Raw genomic sequence first — 12,500 nt, 5'->3', positions numbered from 1 at the left:
TGCTGTGCGTGTCTGTGTGTGTGTGTGTGTGTGTGTGTGTGTGTGAGAACGAATTGTCACGAGCGAGGCTAGACACATGGACGGTGACTGGACTGATGGGGGAAAGTACAGGTGTAGGTTAGCACAGTGAGCAGGGTTGTGTGTGTGTGTGTGTGTGTGTGTGTGTGTGTGTGTGTGTGTGTGTGTGTGTGTGTGTGTTATGATGAGATTTACTGTGTGCGTATGTGTGTGTGTGATATGATGAGATTTACTGTGTGTGTGTGTGTGTGTGTGTGTGTGTGTGTGTGTGTGTGTGTGTGTGTGTGTGTGTGTTATGATGAGATTTACTGTGTGCGTATGTGTATGTGTGATATGATGAGATTTACTGTGTGTGTGTGTGTGTGTGTGTGTGTGTGTGTCTGGGAACATCTGTGAGCACTCCAGGAGCTGGAGAAGGCTGCACGTGTGCCAAAAGCACGCTGTGTTCCTCCTCAGCCTTCGAAGAGTACGCTGGCGTTACTTATGATGGACGCAGCACACACACACACACACACACACACATACACACACACACACACAGTGACAGAGTCCATCTCTCAGGAAGTAAGAGAAGAAGTGGACAGAAGTAAGACAAGATAACGTAACACACACACACTCCATCTGTGCTTTGACTCAGACACACACACACACACACTCCATCTGTGCTTTGACTCAGGGATAACTAAAGTGTGGAGGCCGTTGCCAAACACAAAGTGCTAATGCTGTGGCTTCTGCTGCTGTTACTGGCTTATTATTATTTGTATTATTTTGACTACTTATTAGCTCTTTATAGCCCAGAGTGCAGCCTCTAGCCCCAGGGGACACTTCAGGCTATTACGAGTCCACTTGGAGGGACAGTCGGGACTTTGTGTTTTCTGTTTCAAACGTCCCTCCTCCTCCCTGTTTTCAGAGGCTGAACTGGCAGCGTTATGAGAGGAGGAACTCTCACTCACTCTCACTCAGTCACCTCGATCACAGAAATAATGACTAGACTCAGACTAGTGTGTGTGTGTGTGTCTGTGTGTGTGTGTGTGTGCGCGTTATGAGAGGAGGAACTCTCACTCAGTCACTTCGATCACAGAAATAATGACGAGACTAGACTAGTGTGTGTGTGTGTCTGTGTGTATGTGTCTTTGTGTGTGTGTGTACGTGTGTGTGTGTGTAAAGAGAGGAGGAACTCTCACTCAGTCACCTCGATCACAGAAATAATGACGAGACTAGACTAGTGTGTGTGTGTCTGTGTGTGTGTGTGTGTGTTATGAGAGGAGGAACTCAGTCTCACTCAGTCACCTCGATCACAGAAATAATGACGAGACTAGACTAGTGTGTGTGTGTGTGTGCGCTGTGAGAGCAGGAACTCAGTCTCAGTCACCTCGATCACAGAAATAATGACGAGACTCATCCGGAGAGTTCCAGCCGCTCCATAAAGCGGCTATTTTCTATTTTCTCCACTGATTTGTGTTTATATGAGCTACTAGTGTCTGCTATGCTGCTGAGGGGGACTCTGGAGGAGGGTGTGTGTGTGTGTGTGTGAGAGTCTGACCTTCTGGAGCGCAGCACATGTTGTGAACGGCCGATTCGAAACAGGATCACTTGGAGAACGGAGAAAGTGTGGCCTACACACACACACACACACACACACACACACACACACACACACATGGTGCACGGAGAGAGTGCGTCGGTTTTCCACCAGGACGGCCAACAGACATGACTACCCAGGGTTACACCGCACAGAGCTATCAGTCAGGAGCGAACACACACACACACACACACACACACACACACACACACACACACACACACACACACACACACACACACACACACACACACACACACACACACACACACACACACACACCTACACACACACACACACACACACCCACACACACACACCTACACACACACACACAATTCAGGTTTTCACTGCGCAGAGCCATTAGTCAGGAGTGAAACACACACACACACACACACACACACACACACACACATACACACATACACACACACAATCCAGTTTTTCAGCGCATAGAGCTATCAGTCAGGAGCGAAACACACACACACACACACACACACACACACACACACACATACACAATCCAGGTTTTCACTGCACAGAGCCATCAGTCAGGAGTGAAACACTCGACCTGAAAACATTCAATCAAACCACAGGGTTCAGCAGACACACACCAGCCAAATATCTCACTGTGGAGACCAGACACATGATGAGCTCAAAACACACACACACACACACACACACACACACACACACACACACACACACACACACACCACATATCCAGACACCTCCTGGGATATACAGTACACTCTCACACACACACACACACACACACACACACACACACACACACACTCACACTCACCACACACACAACACACATCTAGCATAATGATAGTCTTAATACACACCACACATCCAGACACATCATGGAATCTACACACACACACACACACACACATACCACAGTCTTGTGGTTTTGACACTGACAATCCACCACTGTGTGTGTGTGTGTGTTGGTTTCTCCCCATGGTGTTGGACCTGCCACTTGAGTGAGCCATGTCGGCCCACCTGCATCTGGTTTAGCAGCAGGGCTGTCGGAGTCAGACAGTAGCGTCCATTAAAGGGGAATGGCAGCTGCTCTGCTAAAGAAGGCATAGGCTGTGTCCAAAAGTCAAGTGTGCACGCTGGATAGTACCTTCTTTCCAGTAGCGTCTCAGTTAGCTTGCTCCTCAGTATGTGTCCCTACCTATATTAGCTTGACCTGCGCTGTGCAATGGATTATGGGATATCTGAGGCCAAAAAAGATGCATCGATGTACGCTTGGAAATCACGCCAAATGAAGTACCCATTTAGTGTGAGCGCTTGACTTTCGGACAGTCTATTATGACGTAACTTCCGGAAAATGCACACTGCACAGCGTGTGTACTTATGTTTCAGACACAGCCAGACAGTGGCGTCCATTAAAGGGGAGCGTCCATTAAAGGGGAGTGGGAGCTGTGCTGCTAAAGAGGGCAGACTGGGGTCCATTAAAGGGGAGTGGGAGCTGTGCTGCTAAAGAGGGCAGACAGTAGCGTCCATTAAAGGGGAGTGGGAGCTGTGCTGCTAAAGAGGGCAGACTGGGGTCCATTAAAGGGGAGTGGGAGCTGTGCTGCTAAAGAGGGCAGACTGGGGTCCATTAAAGGGGAGTGGGAGCTGTGCTGCTAAAGAGGGCAGACAGTAGCGTCCATTAAAGGGGAGTGGGAGCTGTGCTGCTAAAGAGGGCAGACTGGGGTCCATTAAAGGGGAGTGGGAGCTGTGCTGCTAAAGGAGGGCAGACTGGGGTCCATTAAAGGGGAGTGGGAGCTGTGCTGCTAAAGAGGGCAGACTGGGGTCCATTAAAGGGGAGTGGGAGCTGTGCTGCTAAAGAGGGCAGACTGGGGTCCATTAAAGGGGAGTGGGAGCTGTGCTGCTAAAGAGGGCAGACTGGGGTCCATTAAAGGGGAGTGGGAGCTGTGCTGCTAAAGAGGGCAGACTGGGGTCCATTAAAGGGGAGTGGGAGCTGTGCTGCTAAAGAGGGCAGACTGGGGTCCATTAAAGGGGAGTGGGAGAGGGGAGAGGGGAGAACCGGGCTACGGCCAAACTCAACCAGAGGACTCAACACAGCCTGCACCCACTCAACATCCCTGCTCTCACTCTCCTCTCGCTTTCTCTCTCTCATACTCTCTCTCATTCTCCCCCTCTCTCTCCCTCTCATTCTCCTCTCTCTCCCTCTCAGTCTCCTCTCTCTCCCTCTCATTCTCCTCTCTCTTTCTCTCTCTCTCTTGCTCTCCTCTGTCTCTATCACTCATCACTCTCCTCTCTCTCTCTCCCCCACTCTGCTCTCTGTGTCTCTCACTCTCTCTCTCAAATTGATATGAAATACAATGGAATCAGAAAATATACATAGAGCAAACACACACACAACACACACACACACACACACACACACACACACACACACACACACACACACACACACACACACACATACAGTACCCACACCCCAGGAAGTGAAATAGACATACAGCAATGAAGATATAAAGAAGTGAAATATACAGACAGAAATGTGGGTATAGAATAAACAAGACTAGAAATAATACTAGGATGGTAAGGACTGTACTGTAGGTCTCTCTCTCAAATTGAAATTGAAATTCAAAGGAGCTTTATTACAGTAGGTTGTTTGGGTACGGTGTCACCAAAGCTACTAACAACACAGTAGTGTAAACTTGCTGATCTATTTAAAATTAATATGTATGTTGTGCGTACCCTTGTTTACTGTTGTTGTTGTTGTTGCCGTTGCCCCCAGTGTTCAACGTGTCCAGTCTGTGTAGAGAGGTCAGCCCTACTGCCTTCTCCCGCATCAAGATCCTGCGGCTGGACGGCAATAAGCTCCGCCCCCACGAGCTCCCGGCCGACTGGGCCATGTGTCTACGGGTCCTTCATCACATTTACGTCTAGCTCCGCACATCATCCATCTTCATCATCATCATCATCATCATCATCACATTGTGTCTAGCTCCTCCCACGACCTTCATCATCACCATCACCATCCTCATCATTGTCACATTTATGTTTAACCCACCCCAAACCTTTTTTCCAATCGTTAACACACAATTTTTAAAACAGGGCTCTTTTTTTCACTTCACACAATTAGCAGAACGCAACAGGTTGGAATATTTGGAATATTGAATATTTCTGGAATATTTGGAATGGAATATTGATATATTGGAAAAATTTAATATTTCTGTCAAAATGGAATATTTCTGTCAAAACAATAAACAAATTGATAAAAAAAAAAAAATACTATTCTCATATCACTAACACATTCTTTGAATGATTCTACACTCTCCATCTTATACACACCAACACAATACATTCAAAACACATCTGTAAAAACCCTCTTCCATATGGATCTTATTCAGACATATTGTTTGAGAGCATTAGGATAATTTAGATGACAAACATATGTTGATGAACCCTCATCAAGCAATGCACAAAACTGATGCTGCAGACAATATTTATTTCTTTCACTGTACCATAAGTCAATCAACAGAAAATGGTAAAATTATAGTTCTTACTACTGTAAAGTGTAGAAAAATTAAAATCTGTACACAAATAAAAAAGTACTGTACGCTTACAGTCACTGAAGAAAAACTAAAGCAGCAATACAAACAAGTAACAACAATACGTAATACTCTAATCATCTCTCCGTCTAGCTGGATCAGGCCATAAGAGTTCATCCACATCACAGGCTATGGGTGTTTCGTGTTTCGTGCTAGTTAAGCAGCATTCACACCAATAACGATAACGATAACGATAACATAACCATAACCATAACCATAACCATAACCATAACCATAAAAGCGTCCACACTGGCCAAGTCTATCCTCATGTTAATGAATGTGATGGCTAAAATATTACGGGTTCTGATTGGCTGTTAACTTTTTAGCATTCTTAAAATCGCTCTGAAAGTGATCCCCAACGATATTGTTCTTCATGTCTTTATCGTTATAGTTTATGTGTGAACGTTGTCATTCATATATTTGTTGATAGTTATCGTTATAGCTATCGCTCTTGGTGTGAATGGATCTTTAGTGCGAAAGCTCTTGTCCATGGCGCAAAATGAGCTTTTTTGCCCATCATTCAAATCAGGGTCCTTCAACGTCATCCACTTATTCAGCCCTCCTTAAGTGGACATTTAAACATTCCCAATATCCTCACATAAAGCATTCCCAATATCCTAACATAAAGCAGCATTCCCAATATCCTTACATAAAGCATTCCCAATAGCCTTACAGAAAGCAACATTCCTAATAGCCTTACATAAAGCAGCATTCCCAATATTCTTACATGAAGCAGATCTGTTCCAGATTAGCTCTATTTCACCTCTGTCTGTTTTGCTCTCTGTCCAGCATGACGCAGCATCCATTAGAGTTGTTTGCATTAGTGATTATGGATGACAAAACAGCAGAGCTGTTTACATTAGTGATTAGATGGAGGACACAACAGAAGAGGCTTGTCTGTCCACAGCCCACCCGTCCAGCGCTGTTTAAACATATTCGACATGTGTGTTTACTAAAGTGCCTATGTGCTGTTTAGCTCTCTCACAGAGTGTGTGTGTGTGTGTGTGTTAACTACAATGCCTATGTGCTGTTTAGGTCTTTCACAGTGTGTGTGTGTGTGTGTGTGTGTGTGTGTGTGTGTGTGTGTGTGTGTGTGTGTGTGTGTGTGTTTGTGTGTGTTTGTGTGTGTGTGTTTATTACAATGCCTATGTGCTGTTTAGGTCTCTTACTGTACAGTGTGTGTGTGTATGTCTCTGTGGGTGTGTTTAGAATGCCTATGCAGTCTTTACGTCTCAGCATTGCTTCAGCATGTGTACACACACACATACACACACACACACACACACACAAAGCCCCAGCTGGAAGTGTTTAAAAGAGCGGCCATTTCCCAGCCCCAGTCTCAGCGCTGTCCAACCAAATCACAGACCAGTCACTGACCGTTTATATACACATACAGTACATCTCCTGATCATGTGACAGGAACTGACATCATCCCTCCTGTAAGCTCTGCTGTAGACCTGTGTGACGGAGCATCACATGGTCACAGGATTCCAAATGTCCACTCCATTCCTCACTGCTACCTAGACATCTGTGTGCAGATGGCACAAGTCCTCTGGAGGACATTTTGTTTTTCTTCGTTGTACCTGCTCTAAAGACACAGAAGTAGCCCTTAGAGAATATTACTCCTTTCTTTCGCTCGTCCATCCAGTGCATGCAGACAGCCTCTCTGCTATATTCCACTTAGAGGGTAATGACATGTTTAAGCTGTTTAGTTTACTCAATATCTAGTCTATTGTTTTCTGTGTGGGTTGTAATTAAGCTGTTTAGTTTACTCAATATCTAGTCTATTGTTTTCTGTGTGGGTTGTAATTAATTCTTTTCAATAAAGCAAATGATGTGTTGTGTCTCAAGTCGTTTCATAATTGCTGATGAACATCATTGGGTGAGCACATACCCGGCGGGGGCATGACCTCAGAGCTGAGGAGGGATCTTATAAGAGGGTCGAGGAGTGGAACGAGGATAAACAAAAGCCTGATGTTCAAAGAGCTGCCCTGCATTCCATTCCGTTCTCCAGTCTGGCCTTTCATCAAGTGGATCTGCTACAGTAGTACCTGCTGGAGCAGGCTTACGCTAGCCCTCAACACACACACACACACACACACACACACACACACACACACACACACACACACACACACACACACACACACACACACACACACACATTTCATCAAGTGGATCTGCTAATACCTGCTGGAGCAGGCTTACGCTAGCCCTCAACACACACACACACACACACACACACACACACACACACACACACACACACACACACACACACACACACATTTCATCAAGTGGATCTGCTAATACCTGCTGGAGCAGGCGCACGCTAGCCCTCAACCACGCACGCTGACATTTAGATTTTGGGACAGGCTGCATTCTTCGACCATGACACACATACACACATACACATACACACACAGAGACACAGACACACACACACGGTAATGGACGCCTGGAGAGATGGGCTCCGTCTTATCGCCATGGAAACACTTTTTTCAGCCCATTTGAATGACGTTCCCAGAGTCGGGGAATGTGAGTCGGAGCCCCTGAACCATTTAAGAGTCCTTTAGTAGCACAGACAACAGACAGGGAGAAAGAGAGAGAGAGACCTGAGAGAAAGAGAGAGAGCGAAACCTGAGGGAGATGGAGACAGAGACCTAGAGAGAGAGAGAGAGACAGACAGACAGAGAGAGGGCATCTGTCTGAGACAACTACGAGACAGCGAGAGAGACTTGAGAGAGGTACTGTAGATAGAGAGAGAGAGAGAGAGAGAGAGAGAGAGAGAGAGAGAGAGCGCCTCTGTCTGAAACAACAGAACTGGCTTTGTCCAGTAGCGACACAGGATTAGTCAGCCAGCTTCCCGAAAATGCTGGATACAATATTATTCCCCCGCAGCAGAGTAAAAATAACATTTTATTGCACAATAGCATTCCAAGCTATTTGTGCTTTTAGAATGGCCGTCTAAATATTTGAATATTTCCACAATAACAAGCAGCCGGAGGAAATAGTCATGCTAGAGCATCTCATCTCCTGTCTAGTGTCAAGTGAGATCATAATTTAGTTCTGCAGTAGCTTCACCGGCGATCTCTCAGTATGTGCCTGTGTTTCTCCAAGTCTCAAACAGACGATAAATCAGTCAAAACAACTGTCTTGACCACATCATCCTGCTGAATAAAAACATCCTGCTAGAAGCCAGCCTATGAGGGGAGCTGGTTTGTGCTGGTCTTTACTGGTGTAGCTGTTTTTTGCTGTTTTTTTGCTGGTCTTTACTGGTGTAGCTGGTTTTAGCTGGTTTTTGCTGGTCTTTACTGGCATAGCTGGTTTTAGCTGGTTTTCGCTGGTCTTTACTGGTGTAGCTGGTTTAGCTGGTTTAGCTGGTTTTTGCTGGTCTTTACTGGTGTACAGCGTAGCTGGTTTAGCTGTTTTTTGCTGGTCTTTACTGGTGTACAGTGTAGCTGGTTTTAGTTGGTTTTTGCTGGTCTTTACTGGTGTACAGTGTAGCTGGTTTTAGCTGGTTTTCGCTGGTCTTTACTGGTGTACAGTGTAGCTGGTTTTTGCTGGTTTTTGCTGGTCTTTATTGGTGTAGCTGGTTTAGCTGGTTTTTGCTGGTCATTACTGGTGTAGCTGGTTTTAGCTGGTTTTTGCTGGTCTTTATTGGTGTAGCTGGTTTTAGCTGGTTTTCGCTGGTCTTTACTGGTGTAGCTGGTTTAGCTGGTTTAGCTGGTTTTTGCTGGTCTTTACTGGTGTACAGTGTAGCTGGTTTTAGCTGGTTTTTGCTGGTCTTTACTGGTTTAGCTGGTTTTAGCTGGTTTTTGCTGGTCTTTACTGGTGTAGCTGGTTTTCGCTGGTTTTTGCTGGTCTTTATTGGTGTAGCTGGTTTAGCTGGTTTTTGCTGGTCATTACTGGTGTAGCTGGTTTTAGCTGGTTTTTGCTGGTCTTTATTGGTGTAGCTGGTTTTAGCTGGTTTTCGCTGGTCTTTACTGGTGTAGCTGGTTTAGCTGGTTTAGCTGGTTTTTGCTGGTCTTTACTGGTGTACAGTGTAGCTGGTTTTAGCTGGTTTTTGCTGGTCTTTACTGGTTTAGCTGGTTTTAGCTGGTTTTTGCTGGTCTTTACTGGTGTAGCTGGTTTTCGCTGGTTTTTGCTGGTCTTTATTGGTGTAGCTGGTAGCTGGTTTTCGATGGTCTTTACTGGTGTAGCTGGTTGGGCCAGCAGGTGGACATGCTGGCGTGATCGGTCATCTGAAGAAGCTGGTCATGCAGGTGAGACCAGCATGTCATGCGTAAAATGGTCATGCTGGTGACCAGCCTGCCAAGCTTGGCACTGTTGGTGTAAAATGGTCACACTAGGTTGCTAGAATGATCAGCACACACACACACACACACACACACACACACACACACACACACACACACACACACACACACACACACACACACACACGTCTTTACATTGTTGACAGAGGGGCTGTTTGCATCCCTACATTACAGAGAGCATGTTTATGGTGAGTCTGTGGGGAGGAAGTGTGTGTGTGGCCTAAAGGTTGAGGGAAGATGGATCACTGCCCTCTCTGACACTCCATCCTGTGTTTCTCATCTCCTGCTTCCTGCCCTGAGGAGGTGTGTGTGTGTGTGCGTGGGGGTGTGAGTGTGTGTGTGTGTGTGCGTGGGGGTGTGAGTGTGTTCAGGTGAGGGGAGAGGGGTTGTATGTGACAGTGTCTGTGTGTTTGTGTGTGTGTGTGTGTGTGTGGGGGGGGGGGGGGGGGGGGGGGTGAGGGGAGAGGGGTTGTATGTGACAGTGTCTGTGTGTGTGTGTGTGTGTGTGTGTGTGTGTGTGAGAGAGAGAGAGAGAGAGAGAGAGAGAGAGAGAGAGAGAGAGAGAGAGAGAGAGAGAGAGAGAGAGGTCAGTGTTGTAGTGTTCTAGTTCCAGTGTTGTGGAATATGATGACCATGTGCTGGATTACTGGCTGGACCGCTTCACCCACAGCCATGAAAGCCTCTCTGCAGCCTGTGCCAACGCTCACTGAAGGGACCTCAGTCAGCTCAGCTCTGGGGAAAACATGAAAACACACACACACACACACACACACACTCACACACACACACACACACGAAGAACTAGGCACAGGTAAGCTTTTCCATACCGGCCAGAGCACACACACACATGCTTAAACACACACACACACACACACACACACACACACACACACTGGAATAATAAGACCAGTGTCATGTGCATGAGGCAGGTGACCACACGTTCACTCTTAGCAGAAATGACGTGACTCCTCTTGCGGCTCACACAGGGCCCTCTCATGAACGCAGCCAATCAAAACGCACTTCTACTGTACATCGCAGCCAATCAAAACGCACCTCTACATCGCAGCCAATCAAAACGCACCTCTACATCACAGCCAATCAAAACGCACTTCTACATTGCAGCCAATCAAAATGGACCTCTACATCTGGCAAACAGGGGGCCAACAGACTGTGCTCCAATACAGGGTTCCAATAAATATGGTGAAAATAAGCTCGTAAACGCGTCCATTCACATTCAGCTGAAGCCTGTAAATACGCCCTCGAGTCAGAGCGACTCCTTAGCATGACCGCCTGCTGATAAGGTGTGTGAGGAGTGTGTGTGTGAGTCTGTGTGAAGTGTGTGTGTGTAGAGGGTGTGTGTAGAATGCATATGACTGAAATAAATACCATCATCCAGGTGTTAAGTCAGCTTTCTGTTTGTTAAGTCAGCTTTCTGTTGCTGTCTGTTTTGACTCATTTCTTTATTTGTCTTTGTCTTGGAAAGACAAGTCACACAGTCCCCTTTAAAAAAGGCAGGTGCTATATACCTCGCATATTGTTATTATTTGTTCATTTGTTTGTTTGTGTCTTGATGTCTTGTTTACAGGGACGTTGGCAAGTCACGCTACTCCATCTGCCATCTTGTTTTTGTTTTCACTTGATTTTATTGACACCATGATCATTTTTCTGTTTGTAAATTGTATGTATTTATAAATCTCATTTGTGAAGCACTCTTGGGTGTCTTGAAAGATGCTTTCTAAATAACATGTATTATTATTGCCATTGTTTTCTAAATAACATGTATTATTATTGCCATTGTTTTCTAAATAACATGTATTATTATTGCCATTGTTTTCCAATCACTCGTATGCAATGCTGTGCACACTTGTGAACTACTGGAAGCCTTAACACTGCAGTAACTGTTCATACATCCACCTCCCCTACACTAATACCTCCACCTCCTCCACCTCCCCTACACTCAGACCTCCACCTCCTCCACCTCCCCTACACTCAGACCTCCACCTCCTCCACCTCCTCCACGTCCCCTACACTAATACCTCCACCTCCTCCACCTCCCCTACACTCAGACCTCCATCTCCTCCACCTCCCCTACACTCAGACCTCCACCTCCTCCACCTCCTCCACCTCCCCTACACTAATACCTCTACCTCCTCCACCTCCCCTACACTCAGACCTCCACCTCCTCCACCTCCTCCACCTCCCCTACACTAATACCTCTACCTCCTCCACCTCCCCTACACTCAAACCCCCACCTCCTCCACCTCCCCTACACTCAAACCCCCACCTCCTCCACCTCTCCTCAAACCCCCACCTCCTCCACCTCCCCTTACACTCAAACCCCACCTCCTCCACCTCCCTTACACTCAAACCCCACCTCCTCTACACTCAGACCCCGGTGGTGGTAACAGGAGGCACCTGGCGGCTGCTGATTGGATGTGTGCCCCACCGGGAGGCGGGAGTTCCAGAGGAAATGGCCAGCTGTGGCGCTCCTCACCATAAACTGTCTGACCACCAGTGGGATGGCGTGCTAAACCCCTGAGTAACCATGGTAACCACAAGAGAACACACAGCTTAGGAATGAAGTCTGTCTGCACTGTTAAATGCTAATCACACACACACACACACACACACACACACACACACACACACACACACACTTCATGCTCAGTGCACTGATAGTATTTAATACTCACTCACGTGCACGCAGAACACACACACACAGCTCAGGAATGCAGTCTGTCTGTACTGTTCTATGCTAATCACTCAATCACCTTCAAAGTCCTCTCAAATCATCATGAGGTAATGTCTCACACACACACACACACACACACACACACACACACACACACACACACACACACACACACACACACACACACACACTTCTGGACTAGCCAAAGGTACACAGTGGGAAGCTTTACTGACTCACCATCTCCAAAAGTGTTGCCAGCATTCTTCTGATAACATGTTTTCTACTTTATCATCATCACTATG

The 12,500-nt window shown here is 46.4% G+C and overlaps 1 protein-coding gene across 1 annotated transcript in view; it reads left to right on the top strand.

Annotated features, from left to right (window-relative positions):
- Positions 1–4,553, top strand: part of zgc:113307 (uncharacterized protein LOC553753 homolog) — an 18,368-nt gene extending 13,815 nt beyond the window's left edge. The window contains exon 3 of the mRNA XM_062546076.1: positions 4,371–4,553. Coding sequence (XP_062402060.1) covers positions 4,371–4,522 — 152 coding nt within the window. The 3' untranslated portion in view covers positions 4,523–4,553. The remainder of the gene's footprint in view (positions 1–4,370) is intronic.
- Positions 4,554–12,500: the final 7,947 nt, after the last annotated feature.

This window comes from Sardina pilchardus, chromosome 9 (genome assembly GCF_963854185.1).
Source record: "Sardina pilchardus chromosome 9, fSarPil1.1, whole genome shotgun sequence".
In the NCBI taxonomy this organism is placed as follows: Eukaryota; Metazoa; Chordata; class Actinopteri; order Clupeiformes; family Clupeidae; genus Sardina; species Sardina pilchardus.
The sequence above is the reverse complement of the archived record's forward strand: the minus strand, read 5'-3'. Positions and strand labels throughout refer to the sequence as shown.